General features: G+C 34.4%; 2 protein-coding genes across 2 annotated transcripts; both read left to right on the top strand.

Annotated features, from left to right (window-relative positions):
• Positions 1-3,310: 3,310 nt before the first annotated feature.
• Positions 3,311-7,931, top strand: LOC145605332 (glycogen synthase kinase-3 homolog MsK-3-like). Its single transcript, XM_081661371.1, has 13 exons — positions 3,311-3,517; positions 4,448-4,615; positions 4,705-4,797; positions 4,881-4,940; positions 5,066-5,338; positions 5,423-5,497; positions 5,600-5,656; positions 5,785-5,925; positions 6,019-6,069; positions 6,717-6,812; positions 6,895-6,978; positions 7,189-7,291; positions 7,406-7,931. The coding sequence occupies exons 2-13, from the start codon at positions 4,514-4,516 to the stop codon at positions 7,486-7,488; spliced, it is 1,218 nt and encodes a 405-aa protein (XP_081517497.1). The 5' UTR covers positions 3,311-3,517; positions 4,448-4,513; the 3' UTR covers positions 7,489-7,931.
• Positions 7,932-10,027: 2,096 nt separating this feature from the next.
• On the top strand, positions 10,028-12,398 carry LOC145591866 (polygalacturonase At1g48100-like). Its single transcript, XM_081648356.1, has 6 exons — positions 10,028-10,590; positions 10,693-10,860; positions 11,064-11,108; positions 11,221-11,428; positions 11,522-11,603; positions 11,692-12,398. The coding sequence occupies exons 1-6, from the start codon at positions 10,177-10,179 to the stop codon at positions 12,194-12,196; spliced, it is 1,422 nt and encodes a 473-aa protein (XP_081504482.1). The 5' UTR covers positions 10,028-10,176; the 3' UTR covers positions 12,197-12,398.
• Positions 12,399-12,814: the final 416 nt, after the last annotated feature.

The raw sequence follows: 12,814 nt of genomic DNA, 5'->3' as shown, positions 1-12,814 counted from the left end.
GATACGGAGTACTCTATAAATCAATCTATCTATGTTGTACCATAAAGCTTTAACTTTTGTTTTAGGTTTTGGTTAGGTACCTAAAGCACCACCACATGCTAAGCAGCCCATATACTCCGTACTTTACAAAGCTATAAAACAAAATCCTTTATGGGCCCGTATATGGGCTGTATGGTTGCACATGCTTACATTAAGCAAACACTATATGGGCTGATTTTGAATTGGACTAGTATTTCTTCTAGACTCTAGAGTTGTTGCCATCTTTTCATTCATTCTTCTCTCTTCCCCTCGAGTCTCGAGCAAAAGATTGCATTAAGCCATTAAGGCAGTAACCCGTAATACACTAATGCCTTCATTCATAAGTGATAAGTGTATGTGTGCAAGGGTAGTTTTGTTATTCTAGGGGAGATAATATCATAATGCTTAACGCTCTTCGCCGAAGCCAAATATCATTTTAAATTTCAAGCTTTTCATCGGATCTTTTACCCGCTAGTTTGACAAAAGTATTTACCAAAACGGCTAATTATAAAATTTAATTCCCAAACTAGCTAAATTTATTGATTTGAAAGGATATTATTTATTTCTTATTATTTCTATTGAACCGGTTCGGTTCACCTTATTTCTTTCTTTTTAGTTTTTATTTTGTTTTTTGGGTTTTATTTTTATTTCCTTAAAGATTTTGTTAAGTTGAAAAATTTAAACAGTTGTAAGAACCCTAATTTCAATCAAAAAAACATAAAAGCCCTAATTTTTCATCTTGATCAAATCAATCATAAAAATTTGGAATCTCAAGTAATATTGTTCTATCAAGACTACCACAAATTTATACGACAATAAGAGATTTCAAGGTACTGTTCATTTTTTCATGTATATTAATGTCGGCTAATATGAATATTTTTTTTAATGTGTATGATAAATAAAATTTACATATATTTATGTGATTATAATGGCAGATCAGACAATGGATATGTTCAATGTGTAAAGGTGTAGGACACAATTCAAGGACTTGTGCTAAAAAGAGGAGATCTGAAGGGGAGTAATACAAGTATGTAAGAGTGGGTTTTTGTTCAAATTTATAAGATATATATATTTATCTTATTACTACGTATTTTAGAGGTATATGCATAATTATTAATACACTATTACCTTCTATTTGCAGCTTGATTTGGATGCCTTTTCTCTTAGAAGAAACTTTGATGTTCGCTGTTTTCGAAGCAAATAAAATGATTCTATGGTCTAGAGTTGTATAACTCTAGTTATTTATAATCAAAACTTGATTGTTCCTTTAGACCTTAATATATTTCTATCTTTATGTGTTAAAAAAATAGTTGTATATATATATATATATATATATATATATATATATATATATATATATATATATATATATATTTTTTTTTTTTCTTTTGTTGATTCGAAGTTTGGATCAATTTTTTGAGTAGTTTATTTTGTGTAATTTTTTTAAAATTTGAGAATTGCTGCATATATATTATGTTAATTGTTATTGTTCAAATTAATAGGATATTTTAAACTATGGCATTAGAATTTTAATAAAATCAAATTTAAAATAAAAAAAAAATTAAAAAAGCAACTAATTCTTTTTAAATAAAAACCAAAAAAAGAAAGAAAGAAAGAAGGTGAACCGAACCGGAGTTAACCGAACCAGTTCAATGGAAATAATAAGAAATAAATAATATCCTTTCAAATCAATAAATTTAGTTAGTTTGGGAATTAAATTTTATAATTAGCCGTTTCGGTAAATATTTTTGTCAAACTAGCCGTTTTGGTAAAAGATCCCTTTTTTATCAGCATATACAGAGTATATTGTAGATAAGTTTTTGATTAAATAGTGACCTAGCTTGCATTCTACTAAGGATCTGTTCTCTTTCGCTTAATTTCAGTTCACTTTAGTTCAGTTTCTAATTTCTTTCTCTCATAAATAGCTTAGTTCAACTCAGTAAATCAAAACAGACCCTAAATCCATCATTTTTGTTCAGATGATTTTTTTTTTTTTTTTTTTTTTTTTTTCCCCTAAGAATAAGGAGTTTATACCGTACTACCAATTACATAAATTTCTTAGTAATGAATGTTAAATAGTTACTCAATAGTATTTTAAACTTTGTTTAATTCAACGTATCTTAATTGGAGTTCTATTATTTGAACCTTTGAACTTATAATACTCTTGTTATTATTTCAAAAAAAACAAAAAAAAACCTCATAAGCATAAGTATTAAATTAATGACATTGAAAGTTGTAATTAGGTAGGAAGTAAGATGCCTTAGAAATAGGCGGGCAAATTGGACCAGGAATGTGGATAAGATGTGTCTGATTATGAAGCTAAGGGGACATGACACTCTGTACCCTCCATAGTTCTGTACTCCGTATATAATACGAGTAATTGTAAATTTGTGTTGAAATATGTAACCATCCAATATCTCGGCTTTGATACAATGAAACAAACTGTAAATATTTCTAGGACTGAATTTTGTTTACAAAAACTGTGCCTGTATTAGTTTAATGTAACAACCAACTAATCATCATTATTATCGTTCAAAAGGTCGGTTTGACCGTGCTAGCTACCAATACTAATATGGTTCTCCTACCTTGATTTTCTCAATTTCATTATAAAGGCGATGTGCAAGTTCATTTGTTGTGCCAGCGGGTTTTGTGTATAAGCAAGTCGTGCTTAAAATGGACTAAGGAAAAGTTGTGTTTATGAAGTTCGTACAATTTTCATAAACATGGATCCAGTTTCTAGTATTTATGTTTTACATAAGTGAGCCAACACGCTGAATGAATACTAATTTTTGAAAATGATATTCACACGTGTGAACATGTTAGACTCGTGACTTTATGATCAATTTGTCAAGGCATAGAGCCATTTGTTTTCTGTGCTTGCATGGCACATTCATAAATTTAAGTGTTAAAAAAAAAAAAAAAAAAAGAACACAAAAATAAATTGTGTTGTGTAACTTGTGTTATGCTAAGTTAAGAGTATGTTACTGTATTAGTCTTGTTACAAAAAAAATACAGTTAAGCTGAAGTATTTGAAGGCACAGATTGATGAAGTGATGATAGTCCAATGACCAAAGAAAACAATAGGTCAATAGGTTTGAATAGTTTGTATAGTTATGGTTAAGAAAAGTAAGAAAAAACGGAAAAAGTAATCAAAAATAGGGAAATAGTAAAAGCAAAGGGGCCATTCAAGTTTGAATGGTCAAAAAGGAGGAGAGAGACTAATGACTATGTCTATTGCAATTACAATTTACAATTTATAATAAATGATTAAATTATGTAATTGGGTGAAGAATTGCTGAATCAAAGAGAGAGAAACAGAAAGAGTGTATTGATTATTGAATACAGACTTTCTCCCTTTGACTGTCACCAAACCCCATAACACAAGCTTCATCTTCTTCTTTCAAAACCCATTTTATAAGTCTTCTTCAATCATCTCCTATCTCCATTTTTTTTTCTCTCATTTTCCAGCAACCTGTTTTCCATCTTCCCGCCTTTACTGGTATGTCATTTTGCTCTGTGATTTTTCTCCCTTGTTCTCTAGTGATTTATCTTTTTTTTTTTTCCTGGGTTTTTAATCATCGATTCACATGTTTTTTTTCTTCATTCTATCTCTTTTAATTTGTGTTTCCTTTCAATAATTTGATCATCCGGATGTTATTCTTTTACATGAATTATTATTTTGCAATTAGGGTTACCTTACTGAATTTGGGCGACTTTCCTTTTTGCCGTCTGTTTTGTGAATAGCAAGTTGTTAATCCATCCTTTTTTCTTTATTTCTGTCTTTTTCTAATATATTTTTGCCAGGATCTCTGTTTTTTTTTTTTTGTTTCAGAAGAACAACTAGGTTCTGAAAAAAAAAAAAGAGTACAAATTTCAAGTTTGTATCTTTTCTTGTAGTTAAAATTAGTGATTCGTTTAGTTTTTGTGATCTGGGAAAGTTTAATCATTCTTTGTCAAATTACAACAAAGACCCATTGCACCAATGCACTAAAGTTCTGGTTTTTATTACTCCCTATATTATAAAATATCCCCCTCTTAATTAATGCACATAATTGTTTTTATATGGTTTAACAAACTTAAAGGCGCATATTTTGAGGTGCTCTTTTGAAAAAATGTTCAATGGCTTGCTTAAAAATGGTACCTTTTATTAACGATTAATTTTCCGGCGGATGTGGATCTTGTATTAGCAGCTCTTTGGGTACAAGTACAGTGTAATTAACTATTGATTATGTTTAAAAGACAAAAGTTTTCTGCAAATCGAGGAAACTAACCCTGGTAATAATTTGTTGATGATTTGAAGTTATCTTATATTTATCCATCATCAAGGTTGCACTTCACACTTTGTCTTTTCCATAGCAGTTATATGTTTATTGATGGCTTAATGAGCAAGGGTCTTACCATTTCTTTGATATCTATTTTCTTGCAACAGATTGTTATTTGTCTTTGGTTTTATTGTGTGCAAACGCTTGGTGGCTTCTCCTTCTTTCTGATATAGATGGCTTCGGGGGGTATTCCTCCCACTTCCGGACTTAGAGAACGCGGTGGCATCGCCGGTGCCATTGATGGGATGAATGACATGAAAATTAGAGATGATAAGGTAATTATCTACTTTTGATCCCCTGTATCCTTCGCTTCTTTCCGTTGCTTGATGCTTATTTATGGGAATGCTTGCCTCGGTCTTTTTAGGAAATGGAAACTGCTGTTGTTGATGGTAATGGTACAGAGACCGGTCATATAATTGTCACCACCATTGGTGGTAAAAATGGACAAGATAAGCAGGTAATATGGGATTGCCATGTACATTGTAGTTATTCTGTTGTAAAATATGTGCTCTTGTTTGATTTATGCCTTTGTGTTTTCAGACAGTGAGTTACATGGCTGAACGTATTGTCGGACAAGGATCCTTTGGAGTAGTGTTTCAGGTAAACTTGGCAATGACTGATTTAAAGCTTTCATCTTTTGTTTACAAAGGCAAATAATCAACATTCTTTTACACTTGAAGCCACCCTGGATAACATTACTAATATACTAATGTTGGGATGTCTAGGCAAGGTGCTTGGAGTCAGGTGAAACTGTGGCTATAAAGAAAGTCCTTCAGGACAAGAGATACAAAAATCGTGAGCTGCAAACAATGCGTCTTTTGGATCATCCCAATGTTACCTCTTTGAAGCATTGTTTCTTTTCCACAACTGGGAAGGATGAGCTCTATCTTAATCTGGTGCTTGAGTTTGTCCCTGAAACTGTTCACCGTGTCATCAGACACTACAACAAGATTAATCAGAGAATGCCATTGATATATGTAAAGCTGTACACATACCAGGTATCTGTAGTCCGAGGGTTTGATTTTAAAGTATATAAGATACTTAAAGCGTATAATTCTAACAATCGCTTTTACTGACACCAGATCTGTCGGGCATTGGCCTACCTTCATGGGACTATTGGAGTATGCCATAGAGACATTAAGCCTCAAAACCTACTGGTAATGGTCTTTGAAAGGTTTTCCATATGATATTTTAGATTTAATTGCTATAGAAATCAATTTTTTCTATTGTGAATCTCATATCATGTTTTATTGATTCAGGTCAATCCGCATACACACCAATTAAAGATTTGCGACTTTGGAAGTGCTAAAGTCTTGGTTCGTCCTCGTTTTCCTGTTCTAACATTTTGTGTTCTTAATTGTCTTTGTCAGAGTGTCAGCTTCATTGCTGTTGATACTATCTTTTCTTTAATGGCTGTAAGACCATATTTTTATCTTAATGGCAGGTGAAAGGAGAGCCAAATATATCTTATATATGCTCCAGATACTATCGTGCACCAGAACTGATATTTGGAGCAACTGAGTACACAACAGCAATTGACATTTGGTCTGCTGGCTGTGTTCTTGCTGAGCTGCTGCTTGGACAAGTATTTTTTTGACTTCAATGATTTTAGTTGAGTTTGTGAGACTATGCTGCTTCATACATCATAACCATGGTCTGTGTATGCTTGCTTTTGCAGCCTTTATTCCCTGGTGAGAGTGGAGTTGATCAGCTTGTGGAGATTATTAAGGTGATTGCCATAAATCTTCAATTTTCTGTGATGTGTTTCCATGATTCTTTATGTAAAGATGTTGGAATTTTTTCTATGTGATTGCCATCAAAATGCTTCCCAAATTAAGTAGGATTTCAGGCATTGCATATTGGATGGTTGTGGCTTGAATTTGCTTGCTAATAATTGTAAATACAGAAAGATACTGCATTTTAATTCTCTTTTGACTCTAAAACTTGCGTAATAATATATGCAATAGTAGGTTAAATTGATACTGTCTCACATTCAATTAGCAAGGTACTAATAATAATTGAGTAATAATTCCTTAAATTTTATGTGGCACTCCCACTTTCTTTTGTGGTAGAACATGTGAGTGAATGAGATGCTATAAATTAATGGGTATCAAAATCATCAGTACATTCACTGGCTACTTTCCACTTGCACGCATTTACAGGAATTAGTTTGGTGCATACATAAGTTGCATGCTTGTGCAAAGTAGCAAAAGCTGAAATTGGGTATGGAGTAAATGAAATCCAGAAGCTTATTGCTAAAATTTGTCTTAGTCTTTGCTCCCGGCTCTGGGGTTTTAACAACCCAATGTCCTGTTTTTTATTCTTGGTTATACATGTTGATATTTAACTCTACTTTCTCTTCTTTTACCAATGTAGGTTTTGGGTACCCCTACAAGGGAAGAAATAAAATGTATGAATCCCAATTACACAGAATTTAAGTTCCCTCAAATTAAAGCTCACCCATGGCACAAGGTATGCTGGTCTTCTATCTGCTATTCCTTTAACCTTTACTGTGTGACCTAGCTAATCTTGGCACTTACACTTTTAAATTCAGATCTTCCACAAGCGAATGCCTCCTGAGGCTGTGGATCTTGTCTCAAGACTTCTGCAATATTCCCCAAACCTTCGATGCACAGCTGTGAGTATCCAAGTGCTATTTTCTTCTATGATAGTATTTTTTTAGCTTAGTGAATGTCTGTTTTTAATCATTAATGTAATAATGTCTGTTTTTAATCATTAATGTAATAATGTCTGTTTTTAATCATAGCTTTCCATCAGTTCCATCTGCATGTTGCTGGATTTGGATTTCACTAATCTGTGGTACCTTTTATTTTCTGTCTTAATGCAGTTGGATGCTTTGACTCATCCGTTCTTTGATGAGCTACGTGATCCAAATACTCGCTTGCCCAATGGACGGGCCCTACCCCCACTCTTCAATTTTAAGGCTCATGGTATAGTCTCTTTGCTAGACCCCCTCACCTTCCCCAAAAGTTTTATTTTGCTCTTTTTTTAGTTCTTTTCTCTTCCTCGAGTGCTTGCTTACGCATTCTTCTGCTATTTACCAGAACTAAAAGGAGTTCCAACAGAAACTTTGGTGAGGCTTATTCCAGATCATGCTAGAAAGCAATGTGCTTTTCTTGGATCATGATGTGGTACATGATCATGCTCAGAAGAGGTGCTTCATGGAGAACTATTTCAGCTGTTTTGAAGTAGATAAGCTATATGCATATTCAAGGGAGGATCTTTGGAGGTTATATTATTTCTATTAACATTATGTTCTCTGCTAACATGCTCTGATTAAGTTGATAATATTGCTGTAATATGTTGTTGCTCATGGAAGCGCGTTGTGAAGGTTCTGTTTATTGTACCCAGAACCTGATAGGCGATGAACCATTGTCTGTAGATGTAACTGTAGGTTGTAACTATGTATCGAATTAAATGATCATTTTATTCTTTCATATGGTTCACTTTGTTATGTGACTCCAAGTGAGGAAGAGAGATGCTGCGTTGCTGTAGCTGTTGTGCTTTACAAATTATATTTTTATTATTGGTGCTACTCTAATGGGTGATGAAAACCCTATTGCTCATTTACCTTCCCTTTTTCTCACCCTCAGAAAATTATACTTGGAATTTACCACTGAATTAATCTGTGAAATTATTTAGGGGCTTGAAACAGAGCATCAAATAGAAATTGTGGCTGTATGTTCTTGCCATGCTGATAATGTTTTGTACTTTACTCGGTTACTCCTGCAATGTACAATCAGTGCTGTAATCATATGGTTTGTCAGATACGGGTTGTGTTTGTCTAAAATTACGGTTAGCTTGTTTGTGTGGGTCAACAACTGGATTATGTGCTCTGAATGGAATTTACCTACAACTTTGGGATGTTTCAAGTACATATATACTGATAGATATGCTACAGTATTAAATTTTGAAAGTTACTTTTATCTGAAATACTCGACTATGCTGTTGAATGAAGTAGGAGAAATACTGGTACATGGTTTTGGTTTTCATCCAGGAATAGGATGTTCTCATTTGAAGCTAATGAAACTGAGTTACTAATTTTCTGCAAGGTTAATGTGGCCTCCTTTTTTTTGCACCAAAGACAGTTTGCTACATTCTCAGCTGGTTCTGATTTGGTTGCTTATGCTGGAAAGTCTGCTTAGTATGGCATATGATTTTGTTGAGAATCTATGAGAACGTACTCAATAATAATTATGCATTAGTTTTAAAAGTTTACCGAGGGTCTGTTCTCATACGTTTATTTTCAGTTCAGTTCAGCACAGCTCCTAATTTCCTTCTCTTATAAAATATTCAGTTCAGCTCAGCTCAGTTCAGTTTAGCTGAGTTGGTCTACGAGAACAGGCCTTGAGTTTGAGTTGGTTTTCAGTGAGTACATAAAGATATTGTTTATATCAATGTAATTGAAACGAGGAAAATTAGTTAAAATTTCAGAGATTAGTTATAGCTAGCTGATCACTGTTTTGTCAAAGATTAAGGGTTGCAAATTCCTTGGAAGACAATCTTGTTTGCCAAGGAAGAAAATGCGGCAGAAAAAAGTTATAAAGGCGTTGTGAACTTGTGATGTACTGTATAAATGTATAATGGTACTTTTGAGGATAATATCAGTATAGAGAACCCAAAGAATCTGCAATTGCTGCTTTTGGTTTTGAAATGAGGGTAGAATGAAGAGAGGACCAATCCCAATTGACTTCTTTAAGCCACTTTGGTGCGGTCCTCCTGCAGATAGGCATACCGCGAATGTATATCCAAATCCAAAATGCTTTCTTCCTAGGTCTACCAACAAGGCAATGTTATTTTCACCCAAGTACGTACTACTCTTTCATCTTATTAGTTCTTGACGTCTGTGTCCTGTAGTTGACACTTGTGTGGTTTATTGAGTTTCCATTTTTGACAGTTTAGATTTTATCATCTGACACAAGAATACGACAACTATGTTACTCGAACACTTGATTCATCATTGTAAAAGAATTCAAGAACTATGAAATTAACAGAGTGAAACTCAAGAGTAGCATAGGAGAAGAGGTAAGGAAGTGGAACATATAGTTTGGTATGTTTAAAAATATGTATATAGTACGAGGTGAGAAGAATATATTCTAAGGAATCTAAACAGAGTGACAAGGAAAATCACCAATTGAGGCAAATGTAAGAAGGTTCTCCAAAGAAAAAAAAAAACAGTAAAAAAGAAAAAAGTATGGGTTAATTGAAATATTTACTGAAATAGTAAGCAGCTGTAAACCCAGAAATGGGAAGTTGTGGACCAGTACACTCACTATGAGAGGGTAATGGGAATGGCTTGGGGGTGGGTAATGGGGTATAACATGGGAGCTCTTTTCTTTTTTTAAATCAAAATTCTCACAAATACCTTGTTAATTTCGTAAATTCTGTTTTTTGTTTTAAATTTTTGTATTCCTTAACCGTCGACTCTGCAACATCTTCCACTCACTCTCAAAAGCAAGCATGCTTCCTCACAATTTAAAAGGTCGGTTTTTGTGGCTTTTTTTATATTCATTCTTCCCACTAACCTTAACCTTAACCTTGTGTTTTTCTTCACAAACTAACTTACCCACATTTTTTTGTTTCTATATATATACACATTATACATACGCTGTATGTAGTAACAACATACATGCTTATATTTGGTGCTTCTCAGCCTTTCACGTATTCTGTGTCTTTTCTTCTTTTCACCCAATTACACTCTCCAACTTGCCTTCTTCTCTCTTTTTTAGCAACCACGTACTTGCCAAAACTTCAGCCAATTTCCTTTGTTGTTGTTGTTGTTGTTGTTCTAACTGCATTTTACTTAGTTTTTTTGATGGGGAAATTCCATCTGACATTGCTATTTCTACATACTCTTTTTGCCATCAATGCATGCCTTTTTCCTGCCTCCCATGCTAGACACCATAGACACACTTACAAACGACACAAGCATGGACATTATATTTCTCCCCCTGATTCCGGAATATCCTTGCCCCCTTCTTCTCAGCCTAATAACCCTTCAGCAGATCCTCCTGCCAATGCTCCTCGCGGTGTTTTTGATGTTAGGAGTTTTGGAGCCGTAGGGGATGGTGTTTCTGATGATACGGAGGCCTTTAAGGCGGCTTGGGATGCTGCTTGTAGTAGTACTGATAATTCCGACTCTACTGCATTACATGCTCCTAGTGGCCATACCTTCATGATTCAATCTACCATCTTCTCTGGCCCTTGTCAAACTGACATTATTTTTCAGGTACTTTTTTTTTTACTCTCTTCAACTTTAACGAAAATATTGTACTGCTTGAATCATTCTCCTTTTCCTAATGTGGAAGTATTTGCTTATTATGGCAAACAGATTGATGGGTCAGTTGTGCCACCGGATGGGCCCGAGCAGTGGCCAAAGAACACTAGTAAGCATCAGTGGTTGGTGTTCTACAAAGTTGGAGGGATGTCACTCCAAGGGGGAGGCCGTATTGATGGAAGGGGAGGAAAATGGTGGGAGCTCCCCTGCAAGCCTCACAGGGTAAAATAACCACCCTTGCTCCATGTGATATGTGCAATACTACTTTAGAACTAATCAACCAAACTTATTAAAGTACTTGTATTATAGTTTCTGTATTAGACATTTAACGTATGATTAAGGCTTTGATTGGTTGATATTAGACATTTAACGTTATTCTTAAACTTTTCTTTGGCTTTGACACACTGTTTCTTATGTTTTTATAGGGACCTAATGGAACCACACTGCCTGGTCCTTGTGATAGTCCTATCGTAAGCATCTTATTTGAATCTTTTGAGAAAACTATAAGCACTATGTGATTGGAGGACTATATCTTTGTTGTTTGGAGCTTTTACTATATTAATTATCTTTTATATGATGCAGGCCATCAGATTCTTTGAGAGTTCCAACTTGACAGTCAAAGGACTCCAAATCCAAAATAGTCCACAATTCCACTTCAGATTTGATGTTTGCCACAATGTCCACATAGAGTCAATTCACATAACATCTCCGGCTTTAAGTCCTAACACTGATGGAATTCATATTGAAAATACCAACAATGTCCAGATTTATAACTCCTTCATTTCCAATGGTTAGTCAGTCTCTTAGCACAAGATATAGTTTTCCTCCATCTTTTATTTCTTCATAATTGTAGAGTTGTCATACATGTTATTCCTCTATGCAGGCGATGACTGTGTCTCAATTGGCTCTGGTTGCTTCGATGTAGACATCAGAAACATCACCTGTGGACATGGTCATGGAATCAGGTATGCTTGCCTCAACTATTAATCTCTTAATTTAGTTGCAGGTATTAATTAGGATATTGTAAGAATATTTGTTCTTGGTTGGAATTAGTATTGGAAGCTTGGGGAACCACAATTCAAGGGCATGTGTACACAATGTGACTGTGAGAGACTCGCTGATGAGAGAAACCAGCAATGGAGTGAGGATCAAGACTTGGCAAGGAGGGTCAGGTGCTGTCTCAGGGGTGACATTTGATAACATACGAATGGACTCTGTGAGGAACCCCATCATAATTGACCAGTACTATTGCTCCGGAAAAGGTTGCAACAACCAAACCTCGGCTGTCTTAGTGACTGACATTGTTTATTCCAGTCTGAAGGGCACGTATGATGTTAGGAGCCCTCCTATGCACTTTGGTTGCAGTGACGCAGTCCCTTGCTCCAACATTACCTTGTCAGATATTGAGCTACTCCCAGCTGTTGGGGAAATGGTGTTGGACCCCTTCTGTTGGAATGCTTATGGAAGCTTAGAGTCTCTCACTATTCCTCCCGTATTCTGCTTGCAAGAGGGTATCCCGCCTCAACCTATCTTGGAAAGTAGTATTGATCATTGTTGAGTTTATCAGCATCTAGTATACAATGTATATACATTTGTATAAGAATTGATTTGGTGTACGTGTCAATTGAGGTGCGGCCGAGTTTCTATTCAAGGAGAAGCATATTTAAGTCTTCTCCTGCTGTAATAGTATTACAGGTTTTCTAGTATGCAATGTCAATTGGAAGGCTTTAATCTCATTTTTATGTTCTGTTCTTTGTATTATCATGCATTCATGCAATTGTATGGGTATGTTGTTCTAATTTGATCATGTTATCAAAATATAGCTTTTAAGCTTAAAGTAATTTTATATTGTCATAAAGTACTCATTTCTATATCGTCATCTTCTATTACACCTCTATTCTTATAAATTGTTGATTTCACTATTTTAGTGGAAAATAAAGAACGAATAATATGGGTATTTTCACCTTTATTTAAGGTTTACTAAAAAAAAATTTAAAAATATTGCTAGGCTTACTAGCCAAAATTTTAAAATTACATTCAAACAACGAAAATTCTTCCATTAAACTTTCTATTCAAATTACATACATAATTTTAAAAATACATATACATTCAATAAAATAGTAATGAATACATTTAGTAAGCAAGCTTGTTAGCCAGTTAGGTAGTTTGGTATAGG

The sequence above is a fragment of the Chenopodium album genome, chromosome 2 (assembly GCF_948465745.1).
Source record: "Chenopodium album chromosome 2, dcCheAlbu1.1, whole genome shotgun sequence".
Lineage (NCBI taxonomy): Eukaryota > Viridiplantae > Streptophyta > Magnoliopsida > Caryophyllales > Amaranthaceae > Chenopodium > Chenopodium album.
The sequence above is the reverse complement of the archived record's forward strand: the minus strand, read 5'-3'. Positions and strand labels throughout refer to the sequence as shown.